Source organism: Sminthopsis crassicaudata, chromosome 1 (assembly GCF_048593235.1).
Source record: "Sminthopsis crassicaudata isolate SCR6 chromosome 1, ASM4859323v1, whole genome shotgun sequence".
NCBI lineage: Eukaryota > Metazoa > Chordata > Mammalia > Dasyuromorphia > Dasyuridae > Sminthopsis > Sminthopsis crassicaudata.
Genome location: NC_133617.1, coordinates 546,496,246 through 546,510,943, shown reverse-complemented (window position 1 = coordinate 546,510,943; position 14,698 = coordinate 546,496,246). Strand labels below are relative to the sequence as shown.

The 14,698-nt window shown below is 32.9% G+C and overlaps 1 protein-coding gene across 5 annotated transcripts in view; it reads right to left on the bottom strand.

Moving 5' to 3' along the window:
* Positions 1 to 14,698, bottom strand: part of MEGF10 (multiple EGF like domains 10) — a 133,141-nt gene that overhangs the window by 15,654 nt on the left and 102,789 nt on the right. For all 5 annotated transcript variants that reach the window (XM_074281978.1, XM_074281981.1, XM_074281979.1 and 2 more), the window contains 7 exons: positions 11,863 to 12,009; positions 10,808 to 10,942; positions 10,287 to 10,415; positions 6,814 to 6,942; positions 4,929 to 5,057; positions 4,047 to 4,175; positions 2,446 to 2,682 (listed from right to left, as the gene is read on the bottom strand). In XM_074281978.1, coding sequence (XP_074138079.1) covers positions 2,446 to 2,682; positions 4,047 to 4,175; positions 4,929 to 5,057; positions 6,814 to 6,942; positions 10,287 to 10,415; positions 10,808 to 10,942; positions 11,863 to 12,009 — 1,035 coding nt within the window. The remainder of the gene's footprint in view (positions 1 to 2,445; positions 2,683 to 4,046; positions 4,176 to 4,928; positions 5,058 to 6,813; positions 6,943 to 10,286; positions 10,416 to 10,807; positions 10,943 to 11,862; positions 12,010 to 14,698) is intronic.

Sequence of the window (14,698 nt, the reverse complement as noted above, 5' to 3'; positions counted from 1 at the left end):
GATAGTTTTGAAGGTCCTATTATGAAAAATTCTTTACACATCCAAAGAAAGAACTTATGGAACCTCACTGCAGATCAAAATATACTGGGCTTCTTTTTTTCAGTTTAATTTTTTTTGGCTTGTGTTTTCTTTCACAACTTGACAAATATGGAAATATGTTTTGTATAACTGCACATGTATAATCTTTATCAAATTGCTTGCCTTCTTAATGAGTAGTGAGTGGAATACATTAAGATTGATTCAGGACTGTGTGGATGACTTTATATAGAATAGTCTATAATGGTTAGATTTCAGGTTAGAAAAAATTCTATATTATAATTTTCCAGGAATCCTTGGATAAAGACACTTATACATTTACAAGTAATATACAGGTTTTTAATTTTTTTTTACAAGGCAATTGAGATTAAGTGAAATGCCCAAGTCACATAGCTAGTAAGTTATCAAATTTGAACTCAGGTCCTCCAGACTCGAGTGCTGGTATTCCATCTACTGTGCCACCTAGCTGCCCTTACAGATGACATAATGCTAAAAGGAATTGTTAATAAATAGCATGATAGAATCATAATGGTTAAGTCTAATACAATGAAATTTTATAAAGGATAGATGTTTGGTTTCTAAAAATAGCTCCAGAAGTACAAGAAGGAACAGGTATATATTCAATGGGATATGGCAATTAAAAAAAAAAAAAACTAATGCAAGGTTGCATTAAGAGAGGCATAGTGTCCAAGACTAGGCAACCTCACTATATGTATTCATCCACACTTCATCTGGAATAGTGTTCAGTTTAGGGTGCCACATTTTAGAAGAAACAGTGAGAAATTGAAGGAAGATAGGGAAGCATAAACAGGATGATGAAGGGCCTGGAAATAATAAGGATCAATGAAAAGAACCAGGTATATTTAGTTTAGAGGAAAAAAAAAAAGATGCAGCAGGAAAAAAAAAAGATGATTTTTTTTTCTTTTTTTGCTGAGGCAATTGGGGTTAAGTGACTTGCCCAGGATCACACAGCTAGGTGTCTGAGTGTCTGAGGCCACATATGAACTCAGGACCTCTTGACTTCAGGGGCAGTGCTCTGTCCACTGCCTGCCCCCAAAAAGATGATTTTTGAAAGACAGTTACTTTAAATAAAATCAATGCAGCCAAGATTAGAAGGAAAGCTGAAAACTGGGAAATTTTCACATCTAAGGGTTTTGTTAAAAGTCTCATTTCTAAAATATATAGAGAATTGACTCAAATTTATAAGAGTACAAGCCATTCTCCAACTGATAAATTGTCAAAGGATATGAACAGACAATTTTCAGAGGACGAAATTAAAGCCATTTTTAGTGGTAATGAAAAATACTCTACATCACTATTGATTAAAGAAATACAAAGTAAGACAACTCTGAGGTGCCATTTTACTTCTCAAATTGACTAAGATGGTAGGAAAATATAATGATATAATGTTAGAGGAAATGTGGGAAAACTGGGACACTAACACATTGTTGGTAGAGTTGTGAACTAATTTTACAATTCTGGAGAGCAATTTGTCCAAAGGAATATCAAACTGTGCATACCCTTTGTTCTAGCAGTGTCTCTACAGGGTCTGTATCCCAAAGAGATCATAAAAAAGAAAAAGACTTACCTGTGCAAAAATGTTTGTAGTATTCCTTTTTGTAATGTCAAGAAACTGGAAACTGAATGGATGCCCATCAGTTGGGGAATGGCTGACTAAGTTATAGTATATTAACATTGTGGAATATTTTTGTTCTACAAGAAATGATTGGCAGAATGATTTCAGAAAGGCCTGGAAAGACTTATATGGACTTTTGCTAAGTGAAATGAGTAGAACCAACAGAATACTGTACACAGCAATAACAAGACTATATGATGATCAACTGTAATGGATCTGGCTCTTTCAACAATGAAGAGATTCAGCCCAATTTCAATAGACTTGTGATGGAGAGAACCACCTGTATCCAGAGAGAAAACCATGGGGAGTGAATGTGCTATTCAGCATACTATTTTCACCTTTTTGTTGTTATTTGCTTGTTTATTTTTTTCTTTCTCATTTTCCCTCTTTTTGGTCTGATTTTTCTTGTGCAGCATGATAAATGTGAAAATATGTATCGAAGAATTGAACATGTTTAATCTATAATGGATTGCTTGCTGTAGAAGGGAGGGGAAAGATAGGGAAGGAGGGAGAAAAAATTGAACACAAGATTTTGCAGTGGTAAATGTTGAAAATTCTCTTTGTATTTTGAAAAATAAAATGCTATTGTTATTTTTAAAAAGAAAAAGGCAATTACTTAGAAGAGGAATCAGATATACCTTAATTTGTCCATGAAAAGCAGACCTGAGAGAAATTTATAAAAGGCTTATTTGAAAGGAAAAACTTCCTAAATCTTTAAAAAAAATTTCAATTTCAGTTAAAAATTCTATTAGTTTCTCTACTATTAGTCTTACCTGAAATAGTATAATCTGCAGTGATGACCCTCATAGCAGGAGTGTAGGTAACTGTTGGCATATTTGATTCTTTCTCCTTCTGTTTGTGTCTATAAATAATGAACAGTGCCAGCAGGAAGAGTACAACCAGGATAAGAATAATGATGCCTGCAATAGCCGCGATCTGATAAGAATGAGCAGGGTTAGCAGTACTTGTTCGGCTTAAACTGTTCAAGTTTCCAACTATTAAAATGCCAGCTAGAAAAAGAAGAAAAGACATGAGTGATTATTTTGTGCAGAATACATGAGAGATACTTGGATGACTTCAATTTATAAAATATTCACTTGGAAGGGCAAAAAGGAAAAAAATATATATATATCATTTTTCCTCAGGAATACATCTGTGTCCAGAGCAAAAAGGCCTTACTCTCTCCTCCGCATCAAAATCTTAGAATTCCTCTAAGATTAAAGCCCAGAAAACTTTAATTTGATTGAGAGGTTACTCTATTTTTATATTTTTGTGATGGTATAACAGATTGCAAAATTCCTAAGTGACTCAATTCCTAGAATTACTGAAATTGAATTTGTCTATTTAAAACATTTCTGGAAACACAGAATAATGTCATTTATAATCTGATAGAAAAAAAAAAAAGAGATACCTTATTCCATGCCCACATGAAGGGAAAAAGGAAGGGGAAAGAATTTTTAAAAAGTTAAGTGACATACCCATGGTCACATAGCTATTAAGTGTGAGGTTGGAGTGGAACTCAGGTATTCCTGATTCTAGGCCCAGTAATGCATACTGTACACCAGATTACCTAGTTGCCTCATTGGCTATATAGTATTATCTTTTGAAAGATAATGTTCCTGTCCATGTTATTTTCCATGTCAGATTGCTACTCAATAAGGGGGCCATGCTGAAGCAAAAATAATTTGTTATAGCAAGACAACATAATAGGTAGATAATTAATTGCCAAATTAATTGCCAAACTCATTGGAAGGATGTAGCCTAATAATATTATACAAGAATGCTCATTACTAGGAGTCAAAATTCAGAATAAAATATGTCCATCTGTTCAAAGGGGAAGCAGTGGAAAGAACTTAAAATACAGAACAAAGATCAAAGTTTTAATCCTTCTCTGACATTGAATAACCATATGAACTCAAGTAAGACATTCTTTGGGCCTAAGTTTCCTCATTTGCAAAATGAGTGGTTAGATTAGATTTTATGTAAGGTTCCTTAAAGCATTAATCTGTTTTATTTTCATGAATTTACTGTAGTATAAAAATGAACTTTTTATACTCATCATAGACAAGGTCCCCTATCCCTTTTTCACACATACCCAAAAATGTTATAGTAAATAATCATATTACAATCAAGGAACATCTTAAGTTAAATGTGATTACAGTAAATTAAAAGCAAAAGAAGAATATAAACCCACATTCATTAAGAAAATACAATGCATAATTGTATTAAGGAAATTATACTAAGAATTTGTGTTATATATTGTATAATATATAATATATAAATTGTATTATTATATTAACAAAATACAACATATAATAAGAAAATACTGTACAATATCACAGAAATTTTCTAAATCCTTTTATTGACCATTTACCTTGATCGCATCTTGTACCCTTCCAGCCTGGACTGCAGTAACAAGTTCCTGTGATGTGGTCACAAGTAGAATTGTTTAGACAGTCACATATTTGTCGACAGCCATAGCCATATGTTCCTGAGGGACACTCTGAAGAAGAAAAGGAATCAAATGTGAAGTTGAACAAATTAGTGGGAGCTTGAATAGATCTGATAAGTAAAGAACTGATTTTGCTTAGGAAAAAAAATCCAAAATTTATTTTATGAGTTTTACAAAAGGGGAATTTTGTTTTACTTGTAAATTCTAAAGTAATGGTTATAAACTCTAAAAAGAATGAAGAACAACTATTTCCTAAGTGGTCTTAATTTCACAAAGAATGATCTGTATTTGAAGTTTACTTTTGAATTAGAAATCTGAAATCAAAAAACTAGATTTTTAAGAATTTGTTTGAATGTGGAATTTTTTTTCATTGTGATCTTGCTTGGGACAGTAGTTCTAACCCCACACTGGAAGATCTAAAAATTCATGCTAAAAATCCAGAAATTTTTTATAACTGAGCAGCAGGGGGCAATGTACTATTGTTGTCAAGATTTTCAGTCAAAGTTTCAGGCGCCTGTTTACAAAAAAGTACACTGGGAAAAGATTTAAAATAGAGTAGTATCTCAATCATTTTAGACAAGAAAGCTTCAAGAATAGAATGAAAAAATCTGAATTCAGTTTTGTTTATTATTTCCTCCAGCCACAGAATTATGGAGTGATCATGATAATTTTTGACCTTTCGATTACCTTCCAAAAAAAAAAAAAAAAAGATCTCTGCCTTTAAGTCTCTCAAGTGCAAGCAGGTAGTTAAAATAAGTTTCATTCAAATTATAATTTAGTGGTGTAAAATATTTTTATACTCACTCTGTTCACAGTGTTTCCCCATGAATCCAGTGCGGCAAGTGCATTGTCCTGAAATATGGTCACAATCAGCTCCGTTTTGACACTGGCATATTAATGCACAATCTTTTCCATAAAACCCCAGAGGGCATCCTTGGGACAAATAAGGATGATGAGGATTAGAGGAAGAAACAGGACTTAAGTAGAAATACCGCCCATAATGAATTATTCTAATTCAGTGAATACAAGATGATAAAAAGGCAAGAAAAGAAGAATAATCTCTTACAGTTGTTATTGAGTATAAAGATATAGTTCTTACAAGTACAACACTATTCACTAGCAAAGTATGTCACCATTGTTAAAATAGTTTAACCATTAATATTGTATCTATAATCTTTTAAAGCAGTACCAATTTAAACCTAAAGAAGTATATTTGTGTGTGTGTTTGTGGGGAGAGGGGAGAGGTGGCTACTTTATGAGATTGTCATTGAAATCCTCCAAAACTCTTTATTTTAAAGCAATGACTACTGTCTAATTCTTTTCCCCAAATATTGAAATTCTCAAGTATCATCTATTACAAGAAAAGAATGCTCAGTGTATGAGGACACATATTCAAAGTTATTTTTTAAGAAAGGATAGATGTGGTCAATTTAACAGGTGCTTGTTAATAATCTTTATGTGAAAGAGAATTCTTGCTCTAGTCACTTAGAAACCCAAAAGGGTTTATAAGGCTAGTGAATTGAATTGTAAGAGTCAGAGCTAGAATTTTAGAAATCTCTTCTATAAATATTTTGAATCTATCTTATGTGACAGTGATTTCCCAAAACTTAATTTATTTTCATTTATCTTGTAGTGAGACATAGTAAAAATTATACACATACACACACACACAACTATAGCACCCAGAGTTCTATGGTCATTACTTTTAAATTTTACTTTAAAATGCTTTAAAATGTGAAAAGCATTTTCCTCATAATTCTGTGAGATAGTAAACTGAGGTTCAGTAATTTATTCAAGTCATGCATATCTAGTACTCATTGGAGATTCATTATATGACATGCCCAAGATTATATCATGATTTTCAGTCTACAGCTTTTTTAATTAAAAAAAGAATATAAAATGAGTTTGGATAACAAACACTTTATACAATTCAGGAAGATTCCCCTCTAGCCCTACTTAGTACCTGCCACTTTATAGAAGGATGTCTATTGAGATAGGATGAATGAAAATGATACTAAAAATGTCAAAAAAAAGTCTAGGAATATGAACATCCAGTTTACAACGCATTCTTATATAGCCAAAGTCTGGCTATTGTATTCTGGAGCTTCCAATTCAACCTACTAATTAATTTTAGTTAATAATTAACCTTAATCCTTGATATTATTATAGAAAGAAGAAATTTGGCCTATGAAGTCACAAAGACCTGAATTTAACTCTTGACTCTGACACATTAATTTTTGTGATACTGGGCAGATGATTTAACCTCTTAATGCCCCAGGAAATTCTCTAATACTATAAGTTGATATGTTTTTATAAAAGAACTTCCTCACTAAGAGTTCCTTAAGAAATTAAACCATAAGCCCAAACTTTAAAAAGCTATAATAGTGTACATTTAAAATCTTTTTTTCTACTGCAATTATTTTTTCATACATGTTTGCAATATATTAGTCATACTGAACTAAATAGGGAATAACTTGGGATCTAAAGCATAATTATCATTGCTCCTTTGGAAAAGTGAGTTATGATTTCCAAATAACTGATTTGCAAACAAATTCACAGAATATGATTTATTTATAATTTGGGAAATTTTTGTACTATAGAATTAATCCCCATATATGGTACACACAAAGAAAGAACATTGTTTCCTTGTTTTCTTTTAAGCCCACGGCCAACAATTTGACTTGCTTACTCTGGGTGCAGTAGAGACCTGTCCAGCCTGCTGTACATTTACATTCTCCATCATAGGCACTGCAATAGGCCCCATTGTGGCAGTTGCATGTATGGATGCAGTTTGGACCCCAATGGGCTGGTGGGCAGGCTGAAACCAGGAGAAATATATTAGTTTTCAGAAATAGTCACCACATAAGGCAAATGTTACCTTAAAATAAAAAAAAAAAAAAACATTAAAATAACCCAATTTCCCCTGAATAAATATAATTTTGTTTTACTTGCATAGTGAAAAGATAGTTGGCTTTAAAGGCAAGAGACATGTTTAAATCCCTATATCCTTTCATTGGTGACCTTAAATGACCAACTAGAACTTTAGTCTCTTTAGTTCTATAAAATGGACAATATTAATTTTCTTACCTATCCCATAGAAATGTTGTGGGAAATTTTTTTCCAGACTTTAAAGTACTATAGAAATGTGAGTTACTATTCTTACAAGAAAACCTAAAATTAAAGCTCATATTAAATATAGAGTGATATATCCTAAGGTTTCTTTCAATATTAAAATCTTCTGCTAGAAGTGCCTTTTCTTAGACAATTCAGTGCTCCTTTGCTTATAGGAACTAGATTGATACTGGGTTTAGTGTGAATAAATACCCTTTCAACTTTAGCCTCATTGCAGCTCAGAACTTCTAAATGCAGCATTTGTTTTTTATTTGTTAACAAGGAAACAAGCATTTAATAAATGCCTACTATATGCCAAGTGCTGTGCTAACACATCAAAAGTATTATTTCATTTAATCCAGTCCTATTATCACCCCCATTTTATAGTAGACAAAACTGAGACAAACAGTTTAATTGCCTAAATTCACATAGTTAATTAGTAACTGGGACTGGATTTGAATTTAGATCGAAAGCCTCTTCATATCCCACCTCTCCTGATTTTTCCACTGTTCTTTACACTTTAGGTTCTCCACCCCACCTCCACCAGACTCCCAAACATATTGTTTGACCCAGTGACTCTGGTCTTTTTATTGCTCTTAACACATGAGCATCGTTTGCTTGGAAAGCTCTCTCTCATCTTCCCCTCCTCATTTTCCTGGCTTTCTTCTAGTCTTAGCTAAAATTCCATGTTTTACCCAACTCCTTTCTCTTCATTCATTATGTTCTATTTATCCTGTTTATAGCTTGTTTATACATAGTGGTTTGCATGTTGTCTTCCTTCTCCTTTTGATTGTAAGCCTTTCTTTGTATCCCCAATTGTTAGCACAGGCCCTGTCACATATTAAGCACTTAATAAATTGTAAAATGTTCTGTTGTCTCTCAATTATAATCCTTCTCTGGGAGGAGGTTTATTTTCTGTAGAATCCTTTTCTCTGTGAGCAGGTTTCTTGGGAGGCTTCTGGAGCCTCCAGCCAGAGCGAAGGCAGAACCTCGAATCCTCTTCTTCCTGAATCCTGGCTCTGAATCTCCTCGAGCTTCCCTGAAGTTCTCCAGGGAAGTCTTGTTCTCCCAATCTAGACTCTCTCCTTCCAGACTGCCATCCAAACTCAATGTCGTGGAGGCAGCCTTGGTGGCTCCTTATATCCTCCCAGACAATGGGCTTGTGAGTATTCCAAAGGTGTAAACTCCTTTAAAGGTGCAAACTCCTTTCAGAAGTTTAAAAGTGTATACTCCTTTTAAAGGTGTGAATTCTGAGCTAGAGAATTGTTAAGTACTGACTTACCACCTAGAAAGAACCTAACAATAAATGTTTATTGATTAACTGAAAAGTCTTCCTCATTCCAGGTTGGGAAATTCTCAATTCTGCAATTTCATTTGCCCAAGAAGAGGTGTATTTTATGTGATAGTTTATACTCACCTGTTATTTCATTAAATAGTTACATTGATTTTTTTCCCCTAAAAATATAGGGATTATAAATTGCATTATTGATACACATGCAAATTCCCATGTGTCTCATTAATAAAGTTTTACTTTACAAAAAGTGAAATCTGGAAAAGAGGCCTTTCTTCCTCCTGTGAAAGCTATCTACTTATTTATATTCATTTGCCTGAGTTTCCATGTTTATTACAAAGTCAGTTTTTCTCTTTGTAGACTGTCTGCTAATCATTCAACAAGAAATATTGTCACAAATATTGAGGAGGTATCATGAAAATTAATTGTTTTCAAGAAGATCAAAGGTACTCTGATCAAGCTAAATAAACCTTCTTTATGATGGTTATAGAGGCCACTTTAATAGAAATATCCTTCTATTCATGTTGCCAAACACTTTTACTGTTAATGTACAGATCTCCTTCTAGCATGTTCTTCTCCCAAAAGGGAATGAAAAGACAAATTCTAAAATAAAGATAATTTTAGAGGATATATATATATATGTTTGGTTTCTGACAGTATTTGGTCTTCTATTTTCTAAAACATCTGTTTTTCTATGTCCAGATGTTTCTCAGAATTAGCAGAGTCCATAAAAAAGTACAGCTCCAGGCTAATTATGGCATTATCTAGTGGCATATCAAAATACAATAGTATATAAACGCAGCACATGAGAAATAGTCATGTCTAATGCTTTCTTTCCCCCAGAATTTGTAATTCAAGAGATTTTACGTTATTCTTTCTCAGAAATGTGGAACAGCCTCTGCTATTTGCTCAACTCACAAAAATCTTTGCCTTATTCAAAATGTCTATTAGTGAAAGGTTGCTTCTCTGCTGCTATGAAGTTTAAACTGCATTTAGAACTGCATGTCTTAGAAGCTGCTGTGCAAAATAGCGACATAGTTATTTCTTGATTGCTCTTATACACAGAAAAATGTAGGCCAGATTTCAATGACTAAATATTGTATATTTTACAATAAATAGTACTAGATTTTCCTAGTAGCTACTTAATTCTTATTTATAGATTCTTTTGAAATGGTAATAGTTATTTTGAATCCCTAAGGAAATCATTTTCAATGCTTTCACAGGTAATGTAAAACTTCACAAAAATTATCATACTAACATTCATACCCTCACTCTTTGTGTGAGGAAAGTAAGTTTGAGAAAGTGACATGAAACCTCAAAGAAAAATTGAAAGGCTGCTAGCCACCCAACTGACAAATTAAAAGTCTGTTGGCATTGTGGAGACAGCCCTGATATTCAGGTTTTAGAGTACAATTCGGGAAGTTAAAACTCCATTAATAATCCACATGTGGATAATAGCACAGTGCAATAAAGAAACAGCTTAATAAATAATAACAACTAGAAGTGAAGTAGTACTTTAAGGTTGCAAAGGACTTTACAAATATTATTTTGTTTTATTCCCACAACACCTATGAAAAAGCAGCCATCTGATGACTTAAAAATTCCCAAAGTAGTTCGCCTCAAGAGAATTTGTCTCATAATTAGCCACACTGCCTTTCAATAATCTTTCAATAATTCCGAAAAAAATCATTTAAAAATAAGTGCTAATAAATTGTTCTAAGAATATATTTCCTACTAATAAGAAAATACATTAAACTTACGCTGAGAGCAGTCACTACCAATCCAACCAGGGTAGCACTGGCAAGATCTGTCAATGGGATTACAGGTTCCATTGTTGGTACATGTGCAAATTCCCCCACAATTTTTTCCAAATCTACCACTGGGACAAACTGCAGAGAAGTCAAAAGTTATTATTAAGTGATTGAAATATATGTTCTATTTTTCTGACTTTCATTTTTGAAATGAATGAAAATGGAGAAAGGGTCTCAATAATAAAAGCCTCAGTAAGAAACCACTAAAACCAGAAATTTTGCTTTTCTTTATATATTTTTCCATTTGGGAATATTATCACTCAAATGAAAATAGTACAATTCAAAGAATATATACATACATATATATGCATCTATGTATTTATTTAAAAACTTCAAGCAATGAACCAGATTCTTCTAAATGAGAAAAAAATTTAAATGGTAGTTATATAATTTTCAAAAGGCATGTTAGTATAAGTATTTCCTTTGGAAATTTTTGTTTCTTGTGTTTACTTCTGGTAAATTGCCTTTACCTTCATTACAAAGAGCTCCTGTAAACCCAGGTAAGCAATCACACAGTCCAGTGATATGGTGGCATGGTCCACTGCTGTGCACACATTTAGGACATTTTTGGCTACAACGATGCCCATAAAATCCAGGTAAACAAACTGAAACCAAAGAGAAAATTCATGGTAATTTTCCATTTTACTTTTTTTTTCTTCTTATTTCCTATGTCAAATTTTGTGTTAATGGCAAAGAATAGAAAGATATGGTATTGATAAAATGATTCATTAAATTGTTAAAAAAAAAAAACAGAATCAAAGATTTGTAATGATTTTAATATATTTTTAAAAAAGCAATTAACATTAATAAAGTCATTTCAAGTATAATTGAGTTACCATGCAGTTTATTTGTTTTCAATAATTATAATAGCAGAAAAAGGAATGCAGAATGTATGAGATTTTTCTTGCTCAAAAGCTTTCAGATTAACAGAAAGTGTTAGTTTTAGTGATTTGATTTGCATTTAGCTAAAGTTTATTTTAAGCTTGCAAATTACTTTGAAAAGATAAAACTTTTCAACAAACAAATTATGTTTATATTAATTCTAGCTGAATTTATCAATACCAATCTACCTCCATATGATTGCTGCTTATAACACTAAATTAATGAAGAATGGCAATAAAAGGTAAAAATGGCTGCTAAGGCAGCAAGGTACTGGCAGTCAATTCAAATTATATAGATTGCATAGAATGTTTGCTTGCCAAATGATTTTTGATCTCTCTTTGCAATACTGATGTAAAGATCAAGTAAAATATCTGAATAGTATTGCCAATTATACTATGTAAATGTTTGAAGTCTGATTACTTAAATGGGCAATTAAGGATGGAATGGAGGAAAAAAAATCGAGGACTGCTATTGAGCATTTCAGCAAGGCATACAGAGAATCAACTACATTGTTTATTCTAACCTCTAATCTCTAAAGTGATATGTCATCCCCATCTTTCAAGCAAAAAGTATAACAGCAAAAATTATTCTTTACACGGACCCGAAAGAAAAGGAGAAAATAAAATCCTGATGAGTTACTTACTCCTTTGACAAGTAGTGCCTCTGAAACCAGGTGCACATTCACAGATCCCATCATCAGGTGAGCAGGATGCTCCATTTTTGCAGTAACAGGGCAGTGAGCAGTTAGGGCCCCAGTGCCCTTCAGCACACACACTGTCACAATGGATACCTTCAAATAATTGAAGTATAGAGTTATCTTATCAGTGGGAGTTATTTCAGAGGCAATTAAATAAGAATTTTTTTTTTATCATTTTGTATTTAAGTTTAAAATAAATTACACAAACAAAACAAAACAAAAGAATAGGAAAGTCTGGAAGAAAGAAAGGTTTTAAGAGAAAGATAATAAGTTTTGTTTTGAACATTTTGAATTTGAGATGTCTAGGTAGATATGTTTGTCCAAGAGTCAATTGGTGATGGCAGAACAGAAGCTCAAGAGAAAAACTGGAGCTGGATATGCCTCCCTGGGAATCACCTGCAGTTATTATAACTAGGCCCATGAGAGCTGATGGGATCACTAAGAAAATATATAGAGGAAGAAAAGAGCTCAGGATGGCTTGAAGAACACCAAGTAGTGGGCATGACCTGGATGGAAGATACAGCAAAGGAGAGTGAGAAAGAACAGTTAGACAAGTTGGAAAAGAAGAAAACAGTGTTATAGAAACCCAGAGAAGAAACAGGAGAAAAGGAGAAAAGGCTGCAGAGAGGTCAAAAAAAGATAAGGAAGGAGAAAAAAATCATTAAAAGATCATTGGTGACTATTTAGAGAAGACTATTCAACTGAATCATGAGATTGCAAGTCAGGCTGCAAAGTTTATTAACAAGAGTTTTCCTTTTTCCCAGTTAAAGTACGGCAATTTGTCTCTGGTGAAAACCTATGAAAAAAATTCTGCTCACTGAGATTAGTTGCTATTTTAAATTTAGTTGAGAAATATGAATTCACAAACCAGGAATTTCTATGCTTTATTTATTTATTTTTCTTGGGAAAGAAGAAAAGGAGAAACACAAATGTCAGAGATAGAGGATTATTCATCATGACTTACTCTCCCAACAATAATAATGGGTCTACTAGATACAGTAGCAATGAAAGCTATATCACTGGTTCTTTACCAGAAGAGATAAAATTGATTAGGGAAATTGCATAAACTTGAGAGAAAAAAGAGGCAGATGCCCCAAGTAGTAAGAAAATTCAAAAAAAAATTTAAGTATATCAAGTCAGAGAATTGTTATGTCAAATTAAAGCTCTGGAATACAAGAAGGGAAAAGAACAGATTTCAAAAACATTGCTATTGAATTCTAAGACCTTGGCACAATTACCTCCCCTGTCAAAATAGCTCTTTCACAATAAAGCCCTATATGGAGCATACATTTCATTTCTTTTTTTTATTTTAATAGTTTTTATTTACTAGATATATGCATGGCCAATTTTACAACATTGACAATTGCCAAACCTTTTGTTCTAATTTTTCCCCTCTTTCTCCCCCCCCCCAGATGGCAGGTTGACCAATACATGTTAAATATGTTAAAGTATAAATTAAATACAACATATGTATACATGTCCAAACAGTTGTTTTGCTGTACAAAAAGAATTGGACTTTGAAATAGTGTACAATTAGCCTGTGAAGGAAATCCAAAATGCAGGCAGACAAAAATGGAGGGATTGGGAATTCTATGTAGTGGTTCATAGTCATCTCCCAGAGTTCTTTTGCTGGGTGTAGCTGGTTCCGTTCATTACTGCTCTGTTGGAACTGATTTGGTTCATCTCATTGTTGAAAATAGCCACATCCATCAGAATTGATCATTATATAGTATTGTTGTTGAAGTATATAATGATCTCCTGGTCCTGCTCATTTCACTCAGCATCAGTTCATGTAAGTCTCTTCAGGCCTTTCTGAAATCATCCTGTTGGTCATTTTTTCTAGAACAACAATATTCCATAATATTCATATACCACAATTTATTCTGCCAATCTCCAATTGATGGGCATCCACATAGTTTCCAGTTTCTGGCCACCACAAAGAGGGCTGCCACAAACATTCTTGCACATACAGATCCCTTTCCCTTCTTTAAGATCTCTTTGGGATACAAACCCAGTAGAGATGCTGCTGGATCAAAGGGTATGCACAGTTTGATAATTTTTTGAGCATAATTCCAAATTGCTCTCCAGAATGGCTGGATGTATTCACAATTCCACCAACAATCATACATTTCATTTCAATAGAGTCACAGAGAATTCAAACACTTGCAAGATTTCCCTAATTTGTAATGAATGTTGTTCTCAAAAATCACATTTCTTCCATGAACTATCCTTCTTGCCAAATGACACTTGGCATGTTACATAATCTCCTGAGCAAGAATAGGGAGGAGAAATAAGATCAGTTGATGTTAATCACTTGACTCAAAAGTTGATGTTCAAATTAAAAATAATACTTTATATCATAGAAGCCTCTTACAATGCACAACTCATGACAGGTTTGTAGGTGACTGAGCATCCAGACTTAAGCTAAAATATGTTATAGTTTTTACCACCAGTGTTTATCCCTGTCCATAATTAAAGTTTTTAATCTAATTATAGCATACTTTTGAAACCTCAACAGTTGTTTTCTCCCATATCTCTGTGAGTTTAAAACACATATTCTTTATATGCAGTACAGAATATATTTTAGGAAGAAATACAATTGTAAAGAAATGTCATACAATGGGCTGAAATAACTATAGATTAATATCCCAACTCAGAAGGCTTAGAAAAATACCAAGATGAGTCATTCTAGGCTGCCTTTAAGCAACAATTATTTGTAAGCTAAATAACCAATAGATTTTCATATGGAAAATTAACTTAATCACTATATGATATCCCTTCC